General features: G+C 41.3%; 1 protein-coding gene across 1 annotated transcript; it reads right to left on the minus strand.

The window, feature by feature from the left end:
- Positions 1–434: 434 nt before the first annotated feature.
- Positions 435–24,752, minus strand: LOC135546870 (trophoblast glycoprotein-like). Its single transcript, XM_064975436.1, has 8 exons — positions 24,745–24,752; positions 24,270–24,276; positions 23,810–24,051; positions 20,279–20,330; positions 20,026–20,182; positions 2,719–2,836; positions 2,169–2,285; positions 435–1,362 (listed from the first exon to the last, which is right to left on the minus strand). Exons 1-8 carry the CDS (start codon positions 24,750–24,752, stop codon positions 435–437), a joined length of 1,629 nt encoding a protein of 542 aa, XP_064831508.1.
- Between the last annotated feature and the right edge of the window lie 534 nt (positions 24,753–25,286).

Here is a 25,286-nt window from a genome sequence, read left to right on the forward strand (position 1 = left end):
ATGGATATGAATAGTTTTTGAAGGCACTGTAAAGGATATCTGTATCAACATTGTCATTTTGAGGTGTAGGAAATGATTACAAAACATATGCATGATTGGAATTTGTCAATAATCTTCCCTTATTGTACTGTAATGATTGCATTACTAATGAACAGTCTTATGGCATTTGGTGGGTTAGTTATCCTGCCCCTAACGGTGGCCATGTCAACTGTCACAGCGAAATAGTAACTTGTCAAGCAAGTCTTTCACTGCCTTATTTAGGGAATCAATACGAGATTTCCTATTCTACAAGCTAAGAGGGTGAATCTCTTTGAGAATAGTTATAGTTATCTAAAGAAAATCTGCTTGCATTCCATGTTGTTAATCAGATCTAACCACATTGGGAACTGAGGCACAGTGAGTTTTCATTATTGTATCATGAGGAGGTGACAGCCTTAATTGTAATTGTCACAGTAGGTGTCCAGCCCCACGTTCTCCTCCCAGTTCTTAGCCACGCTATTCTTCTTGTTCTTCTCCGCCATGATAATGGCAGCTACCACGGTGATCACCACGGTGACCGTCAGAATGAGCACTGTCACAGTCTCTCCGACACACAGCTCATCATCCACTTCTCCCATGGACCTGCCCTGTAGCTCGGTGGGCTGGCTGCACCTCAGCTCCTGGTAGTCATCCAGGAAGACCCTGTGGATGCTGGACAACTTCCTGAACACCCTCTGCAGGTCGCAATCACAGTGCCAGGGGTTGCCCTCCAACAGGACATGGAGGCTGGGGGTGTGGATGCTCAACAGGGTCCTGTAGCCCAAGGTGCTTAGACGGTTGAGGGCCAGGTCCAGCAGAGTTAGGGAAGACATAGGGGCGAAGACTCCTGGCTCAGTGGAGCTGATCAAGTTCCCCCGAAGGCCCAGCACCTCCAGGGAGCGCAGTGTGGAGAAGAGGCCTGAACCCAGGGAGGTTAGATGGTTCCCCTCCAGGTGGAGCTGGCGCAGGCCAGTCAGGTAACCCAGGGCTCTGGGCTTTACTGTGGAGATTAGGTTGCTGCTCAGGTCCAGCTTCTGGAGGCTATCCAGGCTGTGGAAGGTCCCACTCTCGAGGACGGTGAGATGGTTGTGATCCAGCAGGAGCTCGGTTAGGGATTCAAGGCCCAGGGAGAAGCCAGTCCCCAGGGCAGAAAGGTGGTTACGGCTCAGGTCCAGCCTCCTCAGCCCCTGGAGGGAGGAGAAAGCTCCGTCATCTACATGGCTGAGGTTGTTCTCTTTTAAAAGGAGCACCCTCAGGCTCCACAGGGTCCCAAATGAACCTGCTTGGACCACTGTCAACAGGTTTCTGGACAGGTCCAGGTACTCTGTGTTGTGGGGGACATTCCTAAGAGGAGTGGTAAGATTCCCACCCGAACAGTTGATATATTTTATATCTGTGAGGCAGCTGCACCCGTCATAGCAAGCAGTAATTTTCTTGAATGTAAAAGTGATAACATACATGATGAATATGAACCAATGGGACGGATCCATCCTGTTCCTGAAATAAATAAAAGAACAAAGGCTTTATGCATTTCACAACGTATCCTGAAAAATGACATGACGGTGAATTATTTGTTAGTGTTTGTGTGAACACTACTCCCACAAGCTTGAGAAAAGCATCAGATGCTTTACCCTGTCGATAAAAACAACAACTGTTCAAACACTGTATGCTGAATGTACCTTGAGCTGGTTTAGAGTGTTAGCCTGTAATTAACAACAGTTATGTCAAACGTTCCCTCACGACGCCAGGATAGCGGAGTCAATCACCACCTTCCGGAGACACCTGAAACCCCACCTCTTTAAGGAATACCTAGGATAGGATAAGTAATCCTTCTCACCCCCCCTTAAATGATTTAGATGCACTATTGTAAAGTGGCTGTTCCACTGGATGTCAGAAGGTGAATTCACCAATTTGTAAGTCGCTCTGGATAAGAGCGTCTGCCAAATGACTTAAATGTAAATGTAAACAGACAAAGCGACAGGAACAGCAACTTATCTTAGCACACTAAAAACAAGACAAAGAACCCACGCCTTACCTGTTGTCTGTGGTAGCTTAATTGTAAAAGTCAGCACACCATGTAGCATATGTCTGCGTCTATCCCGGACTGCCAGCAGATGAACCACACGGAGGAGACAGACCAGACAGCTGACCTGATCCATCTGTCAACCTCTGAAAAGAAGGGGTGGTCCGCTCGCAGCCCCCCTCCCCCTCCACCCTTCAACCCTTCCACTCCTCTCTGGTGCACCTGTTGACAGGTGAGGGCCGCTCTGACAATGGCAGTGTGAATAATTCACACTGTGGCAGGAAGAGAGTCGACTTCCCACCCTGCCTGGTCAAAGTCACATACTGTACCAATGGAAATGGAAGTGATGGCGGTGGAGTGGTTCTTTATTGCGTTCTTAGGAGCTAGTAACTCATGCATTTCACTGCACCCGCTAGAACATCTGCTAAACTGTGTATGCTACCAATAAACTTTTGATTTGATTTGAAAGAGGAGGAAGACATGGCACCGCATCAATAAACAACACTTTCGATAGTAAGGTCTACGTAGACAAGCCAATGACAGACACAGCAGCTGTCTGTTATCTTTACCAGCATCATTAAGTGTTGCACACGTGGTTACTTCAGCTACATTGTTATTCCACTCCTTGTAGACTAGACCTTATTTCACTCCGTGTCATTTAGAAGTCACATGCTTACTCTGTAAACCCAGCAGAGAGCAGGAGTATGCTGCTAGCTGCCTGGATCCTGGATTCGGCTGCTCCTCTGCTCCATAAAGATGTGCTGTGCTGGATCCCCACAGCTAAACCCAGCCCAGCTATCAAGTGGAGGAAACATGATTGGAAAAGAGGTTCATTACTCAACCACTGTGAGCTGGGGCAAAACACCATGGGAGCAGATGAGTGCTGAATATCAAACCAGACTCTATCAGGGAAAACATGCAGACCACCCAGGAAATTCCTACCAGCGTGATCAGCAAGGATATTGTGTAATTGCAATTCATTTCACCATGACATTTAACCCATCTATTTTTGTATTTAGACCGAAGGCTGTTGTGCGGGCTTCCTGAGTGGGTTTCATTAAGAGACAAACACAGCAGATGGCAGCATTGCCACGTGGTAGCACTTGACTTCCAAAAAGAGGAAGACAAAGCTACTATAAATGATCAATGGAAGACATTATTACGGCAATTCATAGATCTATACAAATAGCACTTTTGAGTAGAACTAGGATGATACAAAGCACTGCCCCAAAATGATTTGTTTTGAGAAAGAGAATAAATGTTTGGTTCAGAACAACCTTTTCTCCATGCACAGCAGTAGCTAAAGGAAACCAGTGAGTGCAGAAACAATAGTTACTCCTATACAATGTAAAGCTCTTCTATACCTAGATGCGATAAAAAAGCTATTAATTATTAATTCTCCATTAGCATTATAAAACAATTACTATTGCAATGGTTGCATCTTCCATTATGCGAACAAATACAAAGATGTTTTAATTTAAAGTAACTCTATGTATTACCACTGTCAAGGTTCCCACTGGGCACAGACGTCAATTCAACGTCACTTCCACATTGGTTTAATGCAATTTCATTGAAATGACGAGGAAACAATGTTGATTCAACCAGTGTGTGCCCAGTGGGTTGATACTGAAAATAAAAAACACAGGACTGAAATCAACAACCTGTGTTTTCCAGTTATTGTGTTTTCCAGTTATTGTGTTTTCCAGTTGTTGGTGTTTTAAGGTTGTTGGTGTTTTCCGGTTGTTGGTGTTTTCCGGTTGTTGTGTTTTGATGGTTGTTGTTTATTCCGGTTGGAATTTTCCAGTTGTTGTTTTCCAGTCGTTGTTTTCCAGGTAGTTGTTTTCCAGTTGTTGTTTTCCAGTTGTAATGTTTTCCAGTTGTAATGTTTTCCAGTTGTTGTTTTCCAGTTTTCCAGTTTTTTTCCAGTTGTCGTTTCCAATTTTTGTTTTCTAGTTGGTGTTTTCAAGTTGGTGTTTTTATCCAGTTGTTGTGTTTTCCAGTTGTTGTGTTCTGACATGGTGGTGGTGCTGTCGGTCATCTCCTTTGGCAGGTTGTATAATAGCTTCATTGATAATCTGTCAGCACTGGTCCTTCGATCCTGGGCTCGTATGATGTGTGTTAAGGCCCCTCCTATGTCAGTAATCCTGTTTACAACTATGACATACATCACCGTTTGTGGCAGGTTAGGTTTTAGATCGCTTTCAACATGAAATTAGACTGGTTGTTTAATTTCACTTCACAGGCTACTCTGTTGAAAGGGAACGTTCTAAATATATCTGCATGGTATAAAATAGCTTTTCACCGTCAACTAAAAGCTAAGTTTTTGTTTTTGTCCTCAAAGGAACAACTACGTCAAGAATCACACAGTAGCATCGGCATTAATAATAACATCACACCAGTCATCCCTCTCACCAACACATTAACATTAGTCAGCAGTAATATAAGACCAGACAACATCAAAAACACCTGAGATAGAGGCAAAGTGGTGTACATAACCTTAACACTTAATTAGATAAGGATTGATTATTGAGAATGGAAAGTGCAAGTTGTACCAAGGGCAGATGCTAAAGCTTCTTCTTGTCCTTCAGTGGGGGATTTTTCAAGGCTACAGGCACATGCAGATTCTTAAGCCTTTGCTTTCAGGAGAAAAATATATATGAAAATGGAGCCGCTGTGCTCGCTTCTAGCAGATATCATCTCACTGTCCAACCTCGCAAAGTTTTATGAAATCCATTTACTTACCATTGAAGTCTACTTTTCACACAATCAATGATTTAGATGTGCATCGTTGTAGCGCCCCGTGCCAATACAAGTGAAGCAGGGCCATCAATGATGCAGATTTACAACACTTTTCTCTCTGTGTATGGGCATTAGTCACTGTTGTTTTCACTCCCTGACTTTGTGGAGGAGGAGATCCCTCTGGGTGGAGAGGCCAGTATATTCACACGGCTCTGCTCTGACTGCACTGGAGCCTGGGCAGGTTTGGGTAGACTGTCTGCAGTCTGTGGGGAGGGATGAATAACTGTGGCAATTCTTTGGTGCAAAACACAGAAGATGAGAGAGAATGAGCTCTCCATAGAGTAATGGAGTCTAATAGCATGATACAATGATTGTAGTCTCTATGTGTGTCTGTTCAGACAGGAATCGAGGGCATTGGGACATTTCTCATCCCATTGCACATTTCAAAGGATGACTAATCAATATGGTGTCTGGTCCTTTTTGGCAAGTGATGAGACTGAATGGATTACGAGCTACAATACTAATGTGGAGAAAGCAATGTCAAGGTGCTGCTCAATAGGAAATTGTTTATCTGAATGGTGTGTGGCTTGAGAATAATCTTGGTCTGAAAATGTGTGATCCCTTTCGATGTGATGCAAGTTTAGGATTCAAGTCTCAAAAACCACTCCCTTCTTGACAATTTGTTGTGAATTATGCACATTGCAATCTTTAATCAGAGCTACTTCGCATTCATAACTTCCTGGTCAATCTGGATATGACAAAGATGAAAATGAATAGACGTTTTCCTTATTGTCTTGTGACTGATATGAATGATCACATGGGGAAAATGTAATTTCCTTATCTGTTACATCTCACCATCTGTCATTAGCTCTCATGCATGAGATGAATGACGATGAAGCGTCTCTTTCTTCTGATAATTGGGGCTGTGGGTGGATTTTTTTTTTATTTCTCCTCATCTGAGCTCTTAAACGAGGCAGGATCTAACGCTGACTCCTCATCTGTCCTCAAGGACTCTAGAGGGACGTTTAAAAAAAATATGCGTGCCTATTGAATGTGCCTCTGAAATAAAGAGCCCTCTTACATACTGTAGACAGAGAACAAAGCATAGGTTTGCTTCCTGTGGAACAGGAGCACTAAGCTCCATGACTGACAATGTACAGCACTTTTCCCAGCTCCAATGCGTGCTCTCCCAGCTCTTTTTAATTAACCCATCCCATGTGGGGCTTGGGATATTAATGCTGGTCGAGCTGTCATTAGACATAGGAAGAATTGAGTGTGAGGCTTCCCACTGGGCACATTACATCATTTCAATGTGGATAATTGGGTAATATTTGGTTGAGACATTGAACAATGAGATTACAACCGATATTCACACACTCAAAAAGACAGTTTAAAAATTAGTTGAATTTCCAATCAACTTACTTTAAACTATTTAAAACCATAGAAAAGTTATTTTGTATTAATACAACAGATTAATGTACAGGGAACCCAGCTAATTTCTGGAAAGCTGTTATTTAAATCACATAAGTGTTGTGTCTCCTCTTCTCTTCCCTGAAATTTATTTAGATTCTGGCCTATTACTGACAAAATGTGATATCATTAATGCATTTAATCACCATTTATCTCTGCAGGCTTTATATTTTAATGTATTTCAAAGCCAGCTCTTTAAAAGAGTAGTTTGGATGTAGATGGTCAAAATATATTGAAATAGCTCCCGTTTGTTCGTCAGGTTTGGCTGAGAAATCGACCGGTCACTACAACGCCGAACAAATTAGCTCCATAATATCGACAGAAACATGGCAAAAGTTGTTTAGAATCAATCCTCAATGTGTTTTTCACGTAACAATTCGATAATATATCCGTCGGGGCAATTGGTTTCTCATAAGAAGCGATTGGAAAAATGGCTACTCTTGTACTTTACGCAAGATTTTCTGCGGGAGCCACCATGTGACCACTTGCTAAATGTGGTCCCTTAAGGCTATTCTTCAACATAAATGCGTAAAAAGACGTCACAATGCTGTAGACACCTTGGGGAATACGTAGAAAACGTAAGCTCATTCGTAGCCCATTCACAGCCATATAAGGAGTCATTGGCATGAGGCGGTTTCAAAAAATGCGGCACTTCCTGATTTGATTTTTATCTGGATTTTGCCTGTAGCATCAGTTCTGTTGCACTCACAGACAATATCTTTGCAGTTTTGGAAACGTCAGAGTGTTTTCTATCCAAAGATGTCAATTATATGCATAGTCGAGCATCTTGTCATGACAAAATATCCCGTTTTAAAACGGGAACGTTTTTTCATCCAAAAATGAAAATGCTGCCCCTTAGTTATAAAAGGTTACAACTTCATTCCTTTTTATCTGATAATTATATTCTTAATATAAAGCAATCAGGGTTTAGGCCTGGGCATAGTACTACCATAGGAATCACGCTAGTTGTTAATGATCTTGTCAATGCATTGGATGCTATAAAAAGAGCTGTGCTGCCTTGTTCATTGACCTGTCAAATGTGTTCAACACTGTTGATCATTCTGTTTTGCTGAGGAAATTATCAAGAATATGCCTGGGATGTACAGCCTGTTCAAGGTTTCAGAATTATCTTAGCGACAGAACTCAGGCCATCTTGATAAATGGGGTTAAATCGGAATTTCTAGAGATTGAAAAAGGTGTTCCTCAGGGTTCGATTTTGGGTCCATTATTGTTCACTTTGTATATTGCTGTCATAGGAAACACTTTTAATACTTGTAACATTCATGTCTATGCAGATGACACAGTTTTGTATTCCACCTCGATGCAGCAGGCCATTTGTGAACTTCAGCATGACTTTGATTCAATTCAGAAATCACTTACAGATTTTAAGTTAGTTTGAGTAAAATCCAAGCTCATGCTGTTCTCTAGGTCATGAAATGTTGACCTTGAGGACCTACATATCTGTGCTATAAATGTAGCCCAAACTGAGCTTGTTTCTCAATATAAGTACCTGGGTGTCTGGATTGATGACAAGTTTCCCTTTGTAACGCATATACAAAATCTGACTAAGAAGCTAAGATTGTTTTTTTTATATAGAAATAAATCATGCCTTAGTATTAAAAATAGGAGAAAGATTGTTCTAACAACACTTCTCCCTGTATTGGATTTTGGTAATAATTTTTACACACAACCTCTGTTTTAAAACCCTTGGACACAGTCTACCATTCAGCAATACGTTTTATCCCAGGGGACAATGTGGGATGGACCTCTCTGTTTGTAAGAAGAAAGCTGAATTCTATTTCATTTATTTACAAAGCAATCTTACAGAAACTCCCTTACCAAACCTGTTCACAGGAATGGATAACACTAGAGGTCCCTCCAGCCTCTACGGATTTGGGAAAATCTGTGTTTTGTTTTTATCCTTCAAATTTGTGGAATAATCAGAAAAGCTCACTGCAGTTAGATGTGCTGGTGTCACTCAGGCAGTTTAAATGATTGATTGAGGACCTCTATGTAGTTGAATATGATTGCTTTTAAACACATGTGTATGTTGTTTTAATATTCTGTTTTTATTGTAATGTGTACAGGGCTCTCTTGTAAAATAGATTTTAATCTCAATGTGACTCCCTGTTTTAAATAAAGGTTAAATAAAATAATGTGTTATCACTGTGCTTCATCTCATAGCAGAACCAAATAACCTGGATTGTAGTTGAGATTACATTAAAAGTACATGGTGCAAGTGATCAATGCTGTTTGAGATTCTGCCAGATTATTGCAGCAATTGTGAAGATCTCTACAAACCTGCATGCTATCTTTATTTGACATGCATGCTTTATATGAGTACATAAGAAGACCTGTATAGTTACAGTAACCTCAGAATGTGACCATGGATGTGTTACTCATTTTAAGGTTGAATGTTACATTAGTTTGTAAGGCAGCCTTGACTTTAGTCTATTTTCTGTATTACACACGTAATAATGAATTGTGTTCGGTTGACAATGCAACCAAATATCAAGGAGATGTATCTACTTAAAGGAGATGTATCTACTGCTTGGATAGTTCCACCGCTCAGATGGAACTATCTTAATCTGGCTTAAACCCATTCTGTAATCATTATTTTTGCTTGAGTTGGAGATGTGAATATCATAAATAATTTGTTAATATTTTGACAAGTTAATAGGCTATTTATTGTATTTCAAAAGTGATGTTGAATTGTGTATGGTTGTCAACACAACCAAATGTCAACATTTGAAGGCTATTTAACATCTGGTAAAGAGTTCAATCTCAGCCACAGATTTGGTCTGCCATAATTCCAGTTCGTCTACAAATGAATCATTTACATGTTGGATTCACATCTCCTTCTCAACCGAAAATCTTAATCACTAAATCACATCAAACTTGTACATGTACTTTATATCAGTGTGTCCCAACCCTGGTCCTTGGGTACCCCCAACAGTACACATTTGTATTGTAACCCAGGACAAGCATACCTGGTTCAACTTGTCAACAAATCATCAAGCCCTCAGTGAGCTGAATGAGATGTGTTTGTTCAGGGCTACAACTAAAATGTGTACTGTTGGTGAACAGGGTTGGGAAACAATGCTCTAAACAAATGTACATTATCTTATTTAAATCTTATTTCAAAATCTTATTATTTCAATAAGATTTTTGGTTGGATGGAGACGTGAATCCAACATATCAATTATTCATTTGTAAACAAACTGGAATTCAAGCCTTCAAATGTTAATATTTGGTTGCGTTGAAAACCAAACACAATTCAATCTCACTAAATATCATTACACTTTAAAACAAACAGAGCTTGAAAACCTAGGCCTATTTTATTGTATAGTTTTAGTTGACTTATGGGTTGAATTGAAACAATAGCTGTTGATGATTTTGCAAATGTTATATACTGTCGGCGTAAATAGCATCATTGATGATGTATGAGTGATTTAATTTGCTCTGTTATTAAACATACCCTTTGGAAGGACATACACAGCAACAGTGAATCTATAAAGTGTTTAAGTGGATATTTCTCAACAATCATTGACACGATTGCAAATTGGTAATAGTCAATGCCAAATATCATAGCTAAGCTGGGCTTCGTTTACAACCCTGGATGGGAGACCAAAGAGCAGCTGTGGATAGATTAAATCTCCAGCTGACCAGCCTAAGTTTTTTTTATTTCCTGATAGTGGATATAACGTTGAATATCTGATGTTGTTTTAAATGTCCAAATTCAATATATTTTATACAAGGTTTCTCTATTTTGAAATTTAGCTACCATAATGACATAATCCTGTGGTTGAAATTTCACCCTCAAAACAACAGTTTACGTTGATGACTTTATTCAATCCAATGTATTTTCAACGTGGATTCTGCATCTCAATATGTTGACAAATTACTTTTGAAACAACTATGATTCAACCAGTTTTTGCCCAGTGGGTTGGGACTGTGTGCTGATGTAGCACATGGGGATGTGTGAAACTCATTCCTCAGCCTGCATGATGTGTCCACATTTTGCGCCATTGAATAGTTAGCTTGTAGGCTAAGATGCTTCGGGAGGGTGGACATGTGTGCAAGCAAGGCAGAGTTCCTTGGTGTGATCTGAATCAGGAGGAAGTGGTACTCGATAAGCAAGCATTGTGACGGCAGTTACAAATGGTGCCGTAACCCACTCAGCCCAACACTGGGGTTGCTGTGTATTAAGTATGTGGGGTGAATGTACTGTAGCACATGGGGATTTATGAAACTCACTCCTCAGCCTGAAGTGTCTCCATTTGCACCGCCGAATAGCTTGTAAGACGCTTCGGGAGGACAAGTCAATTGTGCAAGCAAGGCAGAGGTCTTGGGTTCAAACCTTTATGTGAGTCGAATCAGGAGGAAGCGATACTCTCTAAGCAAGCAGCATGACGTGATTATGGTAGCGCCAAATGTATGTGTTTCACTTACTATGCACTATTTAGTATTTCACTTATTTTGATGTAAAGTGTGAGGTCAGAGTTCCTTAGTGAGTTAGCATAACTTTAATCCAAATGTTTAAAATTCACAGATTATCATGATAAATACAATGCCAGAAAGTAGTATGAGAAATGGCAGTCTACCGAGTGGCACTGGAATATCTATAATAGATCAATTTGGCCCAATGCCATTCTCTGTCAAATAACGAATCGAAAGCCTATGGAAGCATATCATGTGCTATCTTACATATCTTACATTATTTGACCTTCTCATTCCAGAGGGGATTTAGCAAGGATTGAGGAGAAATATATAGAAAATCAATAAGACATAATGAATAGCATAATATCCATCAGTGTATTTCATAAAACAAATCTAAACGTATGCATCATGTTTCTTTTTATATTTTGACACAAAAGAAAGAAAACATTGTCAAAAATGAATGCATGGACACTACGGAGATGTACAAATGATGTGTATAAGAGATCAATAAGGAACAAGATATTGCAATACACTGTGGCAATATAGTCACATCTGAACGTCTAGATTGCCACTAAGCAAACAGTCTTATCTCAATCTGTTTCTCACATTATGTGTTTCAACAAAGTTTTACTCAAATTAACCTTGAATCCAGTTTTCAAACATAATTTTTATGTCAGGTGATTAGAGACTAGAGAGACGCGTCCTACTTTTAGTTGATATGATTCTAAGTTATTCTAAACATCCAAATCCATCGGTTTCATGCCACATGCAGTGAAACCTTCTCTGTCTCTGCTCTCTCCTCTAGCAGCGTGCTGATCTCCTCGTCTAAAAATACCTGCCTGAGCAGAAGTGATGTGTTTCCCCTCTGGTGGCGATGGACGTCACTTTGTCAAGTTGTCACATTTTCAACAGGGGTGGGGACACATGTGGAGGGCCTACAGAGGTATTGAGTCCTATGCACATTGTGTTTACAAGAGCACTTAGTTGTTGTATGGCCTACCATTTATGGACTAGAATGTATGGCCTAGTATGTACTGTATGGCCTCGCATGTTTGGCCTAGAATGTATGGACTGGTATGTACTGTATGGCCTACCATGTATGGACTAGCGTGTGTGGACTAGCGTGTATGGACTAGCTTGCATGGCCAAGCATGTATGGACTAGCATGTATGGACTAACGTATATGGAGTAGTATGTATGGACTAGCATGTATAGCCTAGCGTGTATGGACTAGCATGTATGGACTAGCATGAAAGGACTAGTATGTACTGTATAGACTAGAATGTATGACCTAGTATGTATGGCCTTGCATTTATGGACTAGCTTGTTTGGACTAGCATGTATGGCCTAGCATGTATGGCCTAGCATGTATGGACTAACGTGTAAGGACTAGCATGTATGGACTAGTTTGTAAGGACTAGCTTGTATGGACTAGAGTGTATGGACTAGTGCATATGGCCTAGCGTGTATGGACTAGTAAGTCTGGTATGTACTGCATGAACATATACAGCCTAGAATGTATGGCCTAGAATGTATGGGACTAGCATGTAATGACTAGTATGTATGGACTAGCATGTAAGGCCTAGTATGTATGGACTTGCATGTATGGCCTAGTATGTATGGCCTAGCATGTATGGACTAATATGAACTAGAATGTATGGACTAGCATGGACTAGAATGCATGGACTAGCATGTATGGCCTAGCATCTAAGGACTAGTGTGTATGGACTAACGTGTAAGGACTAGCATGTATGGACTAGTTTGTAAGGACTAGCTTGTATGGACTAGAGTGTATGGACTAGTGCATATGGCCTAGCGTGTATGGACTAGTAAGTCTGGTATGTACTGCATGAACATATACAGCCTAGAATGTATGGCCTAGAATGTATGGGACTAGCATGTAATGACTAGTATGTATGGACTAGCATGTAAGGCCTAGTATGTATGGACTTGCATGTATGGCCTAGTATGTATGGCCTAGCATGTATGGACTAATATGAACTAGAATGTATGGACTAGCATGGACTAGAATGCATGGACTAGCATGTATGGCCTAGCATCTAAGGACTAGTGTGTATGGACTAGCATGTATGGCCTAGCATGTATGTCCTAGCATGTATGAACTAGCATGTGTAGACTAATATGGACTAGCATGTATGGCCTTTCATCTATGGACTAGTGTGTATGGACTAGCGTGTATGGACTACCATGCATGGCCTAGCATGTATGGATAATACTGTATGAACTAACATATATGGCCTAGAATGTATTGACTAGCATGTATAGACTAATATGAACTAGAATGTATGGCCTAGCATCTATGGACTAGTTTGTATGGACTAGAATGTATGGACCAGCATGATGGCCTAGCATGTATGGCCTAGCATGAACTACAATGCATGGACTAGTATGTATGTCCTAGCATTTATGGACTAGTTTGTATGGACTAGGATGTATGGCCTAGCATGTATGGACTAGCATGTATGGGCTAACGTGTATGGACTAGTACGTATGAACTAGTATGTGTGGCCTACCATGCATGGCCTAGCATGTATGGATAATACTGTAGGAACTAACATATATGGCTGAGAATGTACGGACTAGCATGTATGGCCTAGCATGTATTGCCTAGCATGTATGGACTAGCATGTAAGGCCACTATAATTATCAACTGTCACACGTTGCTTGGCAACCATTTGAGTAATATTGTTACAAAGATGACACACAAAATTGGTCACAAAGTTTTGATTAGACTATTGAAAGCCTATTGAAAGCTTCAGTCTCTTCATTTCCCTCTCTTTCTTTATCATTCTTTCTCTCCTCTCTCCCCCTCTTTCTCCCTCTCCCTCCCCCTCTTTCTCCCTCTCTCTCTTTTTCTCCCTCTCCCTCTCTCTCTCTTTCTCCCTCTCCCTCCCCCTCTTTCTCCCTCTCCCTCTCTCTCTTTCTCCCTCTCCCTCTCTCTCATACATAAACATGAACCATCTCTTTCCATTCTTGGCCTCTATAAGTACATTTATATGCATGTCTGACAACGACAGAATATGAAATTATGACCCAAGGTATAATTACTTTCCCACTTCAATATTGCTGAGCCTCTTTCCATCCCTAGTAAAAGCCTTTTTTATTCAAGTCAAATGAACCTGTTGAAAATGATAAACAATGCAATGAGGCTGAACTTCAACTTGATGAATAGCCCTGCAATCTTCCCTGCTTTAATGTCTTCCAACTTTAATCACATGCGATTTTAAAACACCCAAAACAATTAGACCCATGAACAAGAGAAGCAGCTGGTATCCCTGACATATAGCTGCCCTGTAGCCTACCCTGTACATTACAGATAGAAATGGCTGTCCCCTTATCATTTGGTCACACATTTGGTGAAAGTTAGTATATGCATAAAACACCATATAGGTCTATTTACAGAGTGTACTAAAGGGAGCATCTATTTGCATGGTTCGCCTTTTCATTGCCACTTGATAGTCTGCTGCAGGCTTTGTGTTATTCAATTTCCTTAATTGTAAATATATCAGATGCAGTTCTGACTATGGATTTGTACCTTTCTGTCGGACAATTTGGTAGTTGTTATAGCCTGATGTAGCATGCTTTGTATAGAAGTCTGTATCCCTCTGCTGCTAGCAAACTGGTGTTTATGTCAATATACCAATACACTTGATTATCCAACCAACGTTCCGGTTTTTGGCTGCATAATTTTGCCTCATCTGTAGCATTAGTGCAGTCTCCACATGCATTAGATGGATGCTTGCTTATTGCAATGACTGAAAACAACAAGTGCTACATTCTCATGGACAGACAGGCCCAGACAGACCTCTGATTGGCTATCTCAGAGGATTACACACGGACGCACACAATTGTCATTGATAGTATGGCTATAGTTGTAATTACTACAATAATGGCGATGGAGTTGATGGCATAAAAATGTTGTCACACCATGTGTCTGCCTGCCTGCCTGCCTGCCTGCCTGCCTGCCTGCCTGCCTGCCTGCCTGCCTTATAGAAACTCATTAACACCTGAATACCTGAAGGTATTTAATTACATGTTTCTCACCCATCTACAACGCTGAATATATTAGTAACATGAATTGTAAATTAACGACAGGATATATGTAGTTAAGAGTCATTATATGGAATCCTGAGTGGTGCAGGCGGTCTAAGACACTGCATCTTAGTGATTGAGGCGTCACTACAGACACCCCGGTTCGATTCCAGGCTGTATCACAACCGGACGTGATTGGGAGTCCCATAGGGCGGCGCACAATTGACCCAGCGTCGTCCAGGTTTGGCCGGTATAGGCCGTCATTGTAAATAAGAATTTGTTCTTAACTGATTTGCCTAGTTAAATAAAGGTTACATACTATATATGTACAGGCACCAATCAGATGAAATCATTGTGCCACACTTTATGACATACATTACAATCTGTTATTTCTGCCTGAGACTCTTCTGCTGCTTTCCATGAGGCAATATTTTCTATTTCTTATCTCAAATAAGTCTTTCTCATGTTATGCTGCTACCACAGTGTGTGGAGAGCTTTTCTAATCCCTCTCAGAAAGTGCTACATTTTTCAATTTAGAGGCTGCGGTTTGAATATATTTGATGGTCTCAACACTTTTCCTACAGTGTAATTTCCTGACTATGTTTAATTGTGTTAGAAAACGTTAAATCTATTATTTAAATAGTTGTGGTGTGTGCTAACGTATTATGTAAAACTTTCCATTTCTTTAAGTGCAGACTCAAACATGCCCTTGATGTGTTAATGTCACACCAACGGTAACAGTGAAACCACACAGCATTTCTGTCAGAGCTCAAAACATAATTCAATTACATATATAATGGGTCTGTATATTAGACTACGTCAAACTTATATATATCATTTTAATTTAACCTTTATTTAAAAAACTAGGCAAGTCATTAAAGAATTATTATTTACAATGGGTTAATGGGTTACAATGGGTTAACTGCCTTGTACAGGGGAAGAACAACAGATTTTGAGGGATTCGATCCAGCAATCTTTTTGTTACTGGCCCAACACTCTGACCACGAGACGACCTGATGCCCCATATGTGAAATACATGTAGATATGTGTTAAGCAACACCATGCAAACCGTGTTTTGTTTTTGCATCGGACCACATGACCTTCTCCCATTCCTCCTCTGGATCATCCAGATGGTCATTGGCAAACTTCAGACGGGCCTGGACATGCGCTGGCTTGAGCAGGGGGACCTTGTATGTGCTGCAGGATTTTAATCCATGATGGCGTAGTGAGTTACTAATGGTTTTCTTTGAGACTGTGGTCCCAGCTCTCTTCAGGTCATTGACCAGGTCCTGCCCTGTAGTTCTGGACTGATCCCTCACCTTCCTCATGATCATTGATGCCCCACGAGGTGAGATCTTGCATGGAGCCCCAGACCGAGGGTGATTGACCGTCATCTTGAACTTCTTCCATTTTCTAATAATTGCGCCAACAGTTGTTGCCTTCTCACCAAGCTGCTTGCCTATTGTCCTGTAGCCCATCCCAGCCTTGTGCAGGTCTACAATTCTATCCCTGATGTCCTTACACAGCCCTCTGGTCTTGGCCATTGTGGAGAGGTTGGAGTCTGTTTGATTGAGTGTGTGGACAGGTGTATTTATACAGGTAACAAGTGGAGAACAGGAGGGCTTCTTAAAGAAAAACTAACAGGTCTGTGAGAGCCGGAATTCTTACTGGTTGGTAGGTGATCAAATACTTATGTCATGCAATACAATGCTTATTAATGACTTAAGAATCATACAATGTGATTTTCTGGATTTTTGTTTTAGATTCCGTCTCTCACAGTTGAAGTGTACCTATGATAAAAATTACAGACTTCTAAAGCTTTGTAAGTAGGAAAACCTGCAAAATTGTCAGTTTATCAAATACTTGTTCTCCCCACTGTATACACATCTCATTCCAAAATCATGAGCATTAGTATGGAATTGGTCCCCCCCTTTGCTGTTATAACAGCCTCTGCTCTTCTGGGAAGGCTTTCCAATAGATGTTGGAACATTGCTGCAGGCCAGTCAAGTTCTTCCAAACCTTTTCTTCACTTTGTGCATGGGGGCATTGTCATGCTGAAACAGGAAAGGGCCTTCCCCAAACTGTTGCCACAAAGTTGGAAGCACAGAATTGTCTAGAATGCCATTGTATGCTGTCGCGTCAAGATTTTCCTTCACTGGAACTAAGGGGCCTAGCTCGAACCATGAAAAACCATGAATCTCTCCACAGGACGTGTTTCCACTCCTCCAGAGTCCAATGGCAGCAAGTGTTACACCACTCCAGCTGACGTTTGGCATTGCGCATGGTGATCTTAGGCTTGTGTATGGCTGCTCGGCCATGAATACCCATGAAGCTACCGACAAACAGTTATTGTGCTGACTTTGCTTCCAGTGGCAGTTTGGGCCTCGGTTGTGAGTGTTGCAACCAAGGACAGATAATTTTTACGTGCTTCAGCACTCGGCAGTCCCTTTCAGTGAGCTTGTGTGGCCTACCACTTCGCAGCTGCGCCGAGTGTCTGAATCACAGATGTCAAAGGTACGCTATGAGGTTGATTATTACGTGTTATTACGTGTCCATCCTCTTCATGTGCCTTCGCAGGTAAATGTAGGTGCTGCTCCAAGACAGAATCATAGTCCCAAAGGAGATGAGGAGATGAAATGAATATATTACAGTACATATTTTCCCCAGATAGAAAAATACATCCCTATCACTGCTTAATTCTGCAGTGACGTTGAAAGAGGATGATGAATTCAAGGGTTCTTCTTCTGGTCTGAGTGTAGACACATAGTCCAATACCCCTGCAGTTAGAACAATGAGGTTGATTATTACGCGTAAAAAAAAACAACGTTTTGCTTGTGTAAATGTACTGTCATCACATGACTACGGTAAACCTTTATGTTGAGATATTTGTCGTAATATTGATTCTCTGTTTTACCTATTTTTTTTTAATGTTCTGTTTTTCCAGTGCCTTCTCCCAGTGCCTTAAGACTGGACGCCACTGCCTCCTTTGGCACTGCCAGGGAAGTCGTTGCTATTAAGGATTACTGTCCCTCCAGCTTCACCACCCTCAGGTTCTCCAAGGGAGAACATCTATTTGTGCTGGACACATCGGGTGGAGAGCATGAACTACAATGCATGGACTAGTATGTATGTCCTAGCATTTATGGACTATTTTTTTTTTCTTACCTTAATTTTACTAGGCAAGTCAGTTAAGAACAAATTCTTATTTTCAATGACAGCTTAGGAACAGTGGGTTAACTGCCTGTTCAGGGGCACAATGACAGATTTGTACCTTGTCAGCTCAGGGATTTGAACTTGCAACCTTTCGGTTACTAGTCCAACGCTCTAACCACTAGGTTAATGGGGATGCTATTTAAACCATAGCTAATTAATCAGAATATTAGTGAGTGAGTGTGTGTGTGTGCGCTAAAAAAAGTTCAATTTATATAAACATATAGACTGTGTATTTGTACAGCAACAGTTGGTGGTATAACAGATGTAGAGACAGGCATGTCAGCCTCCAGGATTTAATTTTCTAAAGAGTGTTGTGCAATTGATTTAGTCTTATTGTGATGTATGGCCTACACCACATAACACATCCTACCAATGCAATCCATATAATATTGTTATTAAGACAGACAAGTTTTAAATACCAAAATCTGCCTTCAGTCAGAAATGTAATCAGAGTATATAACGATAAGTGTGTTTCTTATTTTTTTTAAAATCTGTAATAGAATGCATATAATACTAACTAAAACCCTGAAACAAAACAAACCTCATGGAAAACGCATTTTAAATATTTCACACAATTCTACATTTATAGGCAATCCACCTAATTCCATTCGCCAATCATTTGACAAACACAATCTTGGTAAAACTGAAGGTACTTTAAAACTTAGATTTGACATACTCATAACCTACAACAATTACACATTTTGTACTAAGGTAGAGTGTGTCAACAATAAGGCCACCATAGACCGCTGCATTGATGTTCCTCCTCACCCAGACGGATAGCGGTCGCTGGTTTTGGAAGATCTTGGTGTGAGGACATGCAAGCCAACATGACCAGCCTCACCAAATATTCCAGAAAGTTGTAGTACCGCGCCGCAAAGAGTATCACAAGCTCAGACATTCGAAGCACCAAACTGCAACCCACTTCTAAGAAGAATAGGAGTTTCACGGGCTGACACAAAGTTATCTCTGCATCCTTCCCAGGTGCCAACATAAAGAGGAGATAGAAAACGTTCACCAGAAGACCGATGATGGACAGTGACTCAATCTCTTTGTCTCACTTTGTCTCTCAAAAAATCAAACTTTATGACTGAAACCTGGTGGAATTTAGTCCTAACTTATGGTATTTACATACTAATTTACCAAAGACACACTCTAATAGTTAATGTAAATCCTGACATCAAATGAAATTCATGAGGCATGTTGTTACACTTCAACTCAACCTGAAGTTTTGCATAGTTTACTACAATAAAAAACTAATCACCAGATGTGCCTTCTGTAAAATAACATACCTTATTTGTCTGGGCTTCTAATGCTAATACAAAACAATTGTCTGTGACTTGCACCCGTCACCACAATTAATTACCAAGAAAGTTCATTCAAGTACTATTTAGTGCCAATTACCCAGACACTGATGAGGATGTAGAATCTCCATTGAACATGCTTTTTCATCTACTAGTAGACTTAAACAGTGTCCGGGAAATTAGAGTACTGGAAATTCTATTCTTAAAATAGAACACAAAATATTTACACATTAAGGTTATTACATTGCTTGAAAACTCCCTCTAAGAGAGATACCACCCTCTGTCTGAAGACAGATTGAGAGAATCCCAGGCACACAGAGCTGCACAGGCCAAACAGCGAGGAAACTGTAGTCTGGATGTTATCATTGGGATCAAAGTCCTTATAACCTGGCAGACTGTGCGTAACTACCAGAGTAATTATTAACAGACAGTAGGGGAAAAACAGCGCTGCCTGGACTAAACCTGTTACAGTGACCCTCATCTGGCTTTGAAACTGGGGCTGGGAGAAAGGACTGCTACTCTTCTCCATCCTCTTCATGTGCCTTCGCAGATAAATGTAGGTGCTGCTCCAAGACAGAATCATAGTCCCAAAAGAGATGAGGAGATGAAATGAATATATTACAGTGCATATTTTCCCCAGATAGAAAAATACATCCCTATCACTGCTTAATTCTGCAGTGACGTTGAAAGAGGACGATGAATTCAAGGGTTGTTCTTCTGGCCTGAGTGTAGACACATAGTCCAATACCCCTGCAGTTAGAACAATACCCCGGTCTGCAACCAGACCAAAGTACACCACGTTCTTGATGTGTCTCTTTATCCAGATGAAAAGTTGTCCGTTGTTAGGCACAATGTTCACGTAGTAGAGGATGCTGAGCCAGGTCACTGAAGACAGGTTGACCACATTGGTGAAGTAGAATAATTGCTTCAGGGTCAAATAAAGTCCATAGACAAAAGGAGTGATTGCAACTTGACAAACAAAGAACATTATCGTTGTTTGGTGTAAAAAACTGAAAATCACCATAGAAACCAGGAGGACTTTTAGAGGCTGCTGAAGGTTCACCCCCTGCACACTTGGAGGACATAGGAGACAAAAAGAGAAGACAATGTTCAGTACTATAGCAGAAAAAGAAATGGGTCCACTTATTGCTGCGAAGACATGGTCATCCATCTTCAACATCTGCTTTCTGGAGATCTCTCTCGAATAACTCAATCATGGAATGAATAATGGCTCTCTCAGCTTACCATCTCAATGTCTTGATGATGAGATTATTTTACATACAGTGTCAACAGGGGCATGTTTTTAGGTGGCTAGTGACCTAGTTTACTTATTTTAAACTGACCGTATCGTACTTCCATTGAGCATGTAAAGTGGGGAGTGTTTTGCATCTATTTGTCTGGAGGCCTACATAGCTTGCTGAAGAAAGGGCATGCAGCTACTGAAATATAATTAGCCAATAAGCTAAAAACAATTAGCCTAGAATTAGTATTAGCTATCTAGCACACCACATTCAAATTATGGTCCAACCAAGGACGTCTTACTAAAATAAAATAAATGTTGAATACAGTGAACAATTCATGACATTACAGTATAACCCTCTTATTTACATAGTAAATTACATTTACAAACTCCCTCTAAGAGAGACACCACCCTGAAGACAGATCGAGAGAACCCCAGGAACACACAGAGCTGCACAGGCCAAACACAGAGGAAAATGTGACCGGAATAAAACTACGAGTCCTAATACTGTGCATCAACAAACATCACCCTGATTGTCCATAATGAGCAGTCTGGACTAAACCTGCTACCCTCATCTGGCTCTGTAGCACTGTGTCAGAAGAAGGCCCCAAAAAATCACCTCGGTCATAGACTGTTCTCTCTGCTACCACACGGCAAGCGGTACCGGAACATCAAGTCTAGGTCCAAAAGGCTCCTTAACAGATTCTACCCCCATGTCATAAGACTGCTGAACAAATAATCAAATGGACACCTGGACATTTTGCATTGACAAAGCCCCCCACCCCCACCCCCCCACCATCCCCTTTTGTTTTTACACAGCTGCTACTCACTGTTTATTATCTATGCATAGTCACCTTACCCCTACCTACATTTACAAATTACCTCTACTAACCTGTAACCCCCCCCCCCCCACATTGACTCAGTACCGGTACCCACTGTATATAGCCTCGTTATTGTTATTTTATTGTGTTACTTTTTATTTAATGTTTTACTTTAGTATATTTAGTAAATATTTTCTTAACTCTATTTTCTTAAAACTGCATTGTTGGTTAAGGGCTTGTCAGTAAGCATTCGGCAGATGTGACAAATACAATTTGAAGTACCTTCTCAGGTAGATGTAGAAGCTGCTCCAAGACAATCGTCCCAAAAGAGATGATTAAGAAAATGGCATAAATCGCGATGCCAGCTTTCTCCCGATAGAAACATCCATGTATGTACAGTATGTTGGTACCTAATTCTGCAGTGACGTTGGAGGAAGATGAATTGAGCCAGATCAGTGAGCTTGATCAAGAAATCTTTAAGACTTGAAAGTCTAAGTCTGTTCACGAATGCTCTCCATCCAACCTCACTGAGCTCCAGCTGTTTTGCAAGGAGGAATGGGAAAAAATGTCAGTCTCTCGATGTACAAAACTGATAGAGACATACCTCAAGCGACTTACAGCTGTAATTGCAGCAAAAGGTGGCGCTACAAAGTATTAACTTAAGGGGGCTGAATAATTTTGCACGCCCAATTTTTCAGTTTTTGATTTGTTAAAAAAGTTTGAAATATCCAATAAATGTCGTTCCATTTCATGATTGTGTCCCACTTGTTGTTGATTCTTCACAAAAAAATACAGTTTTATATCTTTATGTTTGAAGCCTGAAATGTGGAAAAAGTTTGCAAAGTTCAAGGGGGCCGAATACTTTCGCAAGGCACTGTACATATCGGTTGTTTTTCCTTTCTAAAGTAAGAATGGAAATGACAATCTTTTCAAAATCATAGTTTTGTGTTCAGCCTTTCGTTCAAAATGGCTGTCCATGTTTTGACCTAAGACTTACAAATTCACAGACTTTTGCTAATATGCTTATTCTCCCTAAAAAATATTGTCCGCTGTAACAAGTGTTGAATTTCATGTTGTATAATTACACACCATGTGAATAGTTCCATGCCCTATATTGCTGTACATTCCCTTTATTGTTGTAAGTGTCCTTTTTAATGTTGCACATTTCCTTCTCCTTCTGTATTCCCCCTCATCAACATCCTGACCCCTTACCCCTTCCCTGTCTACTGTATCCATGTGGAAGAGATAAATTACTGTAAAATTGTTCCATGAAATCATAATCAATCCTATTTGTTACACTTACAGTATAATGAGTTTATATGGTCACTGACTGTTTATTTATAATGGCCTCCCACCATTAAATTGTGATATGTATGCATTCCAGTCATTTATTAACTTTATATCTGTTGATTTGTGAATGCTGTACATGCTAGCCAGTTACTGTACTTTTCTCTGTACATGTCATCATTGGGCTACATGACCTCTTACGTTGTTAACTTGTATAGGAGTTAGTGCATAAGGGCAGCACAACATTTTGTTTCTGGAAGTCTTTCCTGTCATTCAAATCAAATCATATGTTATTGGTCACAGACACATGTTTAGCAGATGTTAATGCAAGTCTAGCTCCAACAGGGCAGTAATATCTAACAAGTAATCTAACAATTCCCCAACAACTACCTAAAACACAAATCTAAAGGGATGGAATAAGAATATGTGCATACTATATAAATATATGGATGAGTGATGGCCGAGCAAAATAGGCAAGATGCAATAGATGGTATAAGACACAGTATATACATATGAGATGAGTAAAATATGTCAACATGATTAAAGTGGCATTGTTTAAAGTGACTAGTGAGTTTCTATGTAGGCAGCATCCTCTCTGAGTTAGTGATTGCAGTTTAGCAGTCTGATGGCATTGAGATAAAAGCTGTTTTTCAGTCTCTCGGTGTCACAACTTCTGCCGAAGTTGATAACTCTACTTGTTCGGGCAGTGTTTGCCGGTCTTCTAGCCATCGCTGATCCATTTTTTATTTTCCATTTCTGTTGTCTTGTTTTCCCACACACCTGGTTTCATTTCCCTCATTATGTGTTGTGTATTTAGCCCTCTGTTTCCCCCATGTCTTTGTGCGTGATTGTTTATTGTTAGGTTGGTACGTTTCCGGCTGGTTTATTCCCGGGTGCTGTTTTACCCGTGTTTAGTGGAAACCTTTATTTTGTTCGCACATTGGGTTTGTTACTTTGTGCTTTTGCCTTTATTAAAGTGTGTTGTTCACTTATCTCTGCGAGGAGTGCCCAGGATTTCGCTCTGGACTTCCGGACCCTGGCCGCTGGTGTGGGGTGGAACTGGTGTGGGATGGAACGATAGGGCCCTGATCAACCACTGCAGTTTGTGCGAGGACGTCCGTCGGGAGATGGCCTGCAGGGACACCACCCTCACTTTCGATCAGCTGGTGGACCTGTCCATTTGGTTGGATAACCTGTTGGCTACCCGCGGACGTCCAGATCAGGGTCAGGGTGCCATCCCCCAGTACCACCGCTCTGACGCCCATGGAGCTGGGAGGTGCTTCGCTTAGGCAGACCGGAGAGGGGGTTCCATTTTAGGTACCATCTGTGGCCGCAGACGGCACACTGCCGGTCGGTGCTGGGGAGTTTCCTCTGGGAGTCGAGGCAGTAGGCAGGGCACTTTCGTGTCACCCCAGGTGAGCTGGCACCATTCTCACCCAGAGCTCTCTGTTTCTCACATGTTTTTGAACGTTACTTTTCGTGAGTTTTCCCCACATTACCAGCATAAGGCGCTCGTCGATTTCGGCGCAGCTGGGAATTTCCTTGACAGATCATTTGCCCATAGATTAGGGATCCCCATTGTTCCAGTGGATATGCCCTTCCCAGTTTACGCCCTAGAGAGTCAACCATTAGGGTCCGGGTTGATTAGGGAGGTCTTGCGTCACCACGCCCCTGGGCATGGTGACACAAGAGGGTCATAAGGAGAGAATCAGTCTCTTCCTTATTGATTCTCCTGCGTTTCCCATGGTGCTAGGCCTACCCTGGTTAGTCTGTCATGATCCCACTGTTTCGTGGCAACGGAACGCACTTCCCAGGAGTCACGTGTATCCTCTGTCACAGGCGGAGATGGTGGTTATGGAAACATATGTATCCGAATCCCTGCGTCAGGGGAACATTCAGTCATCCACTCCACCCGCATCCTCAAGTTACTTTTTTGTGAAGAAGGAGGGAGGTTTGCACCCATGTATTGACTATCGAGGTCTAAACCTGATCACTGTGAGGTATAGTTACCTGCTACCGCTCATCGCCATGGCATTTGAATCAATGCAGGGGCGTGCTTCTTCACGAAACTAGATCTCAGGAGTGAGTACAACCTGGTGGAAGACGGCGTTCAGTACCACCTCAGTGCATTATGAGTACCTCGTCATGCCGTATATGTTGATGAATGCTCCATCAATTTTCTAAGCCTTTGTAGATTAGATTTTCAGGGACCTGCACAGGCAGGGTGTAGTGGTGTATATTGGTGACATTCTGATATACTCCACTACACGCGCCGAGCATGTGTCCCTGGTGCGCAGGGTGCTTGGTCGTCTGTTGGAGCATGACCTGTACGTCAAGGCTGAGAAATGCTTGTTCTTCCAGCAGGCCATCTCCTTCCTAGGGTACTGCATTTCCACATCAGGGGTGGAGATGGAGAGTGATATCAGCCGTGCGTAATTGACCGACTCCCACCACGGTAGAGGAGGGGCAGCAGTTTTTAGGGTTTGCCAATTACTACCGGAGGTTTATCCTAGGTTTTGGCCAGGTGGCAGCTTCTATTACCTCACTGCTGAAGGGGGGTCCTGTACTTTTGCAGTGGGCAGCTGAGGCGGACAGGGCTCTCAGCGCTCGGGCATGCCACCGAAGCTCCGCCTCTATGCTTTCTTCTCAAAGAAGCTCAGCCCGGCGGAGCAGAACTATGA

Source organism: Oncorhynchus masou, chromosome 10, assembly GCF_036934945.1.
Source record: "Oncorhynchus masou masou isolate Uvic2021 chromosome 10, UVic_Omas_1.1, whole genome shotgun sequence".
NCBI classification, from domain to species: domain Eukaryota; kingdom Metazoa; phylum Chordata; class Actinopteri; order Salmoniformes; family Salmonidae; genus Oncorhynchus; species Oncorhynchus masou.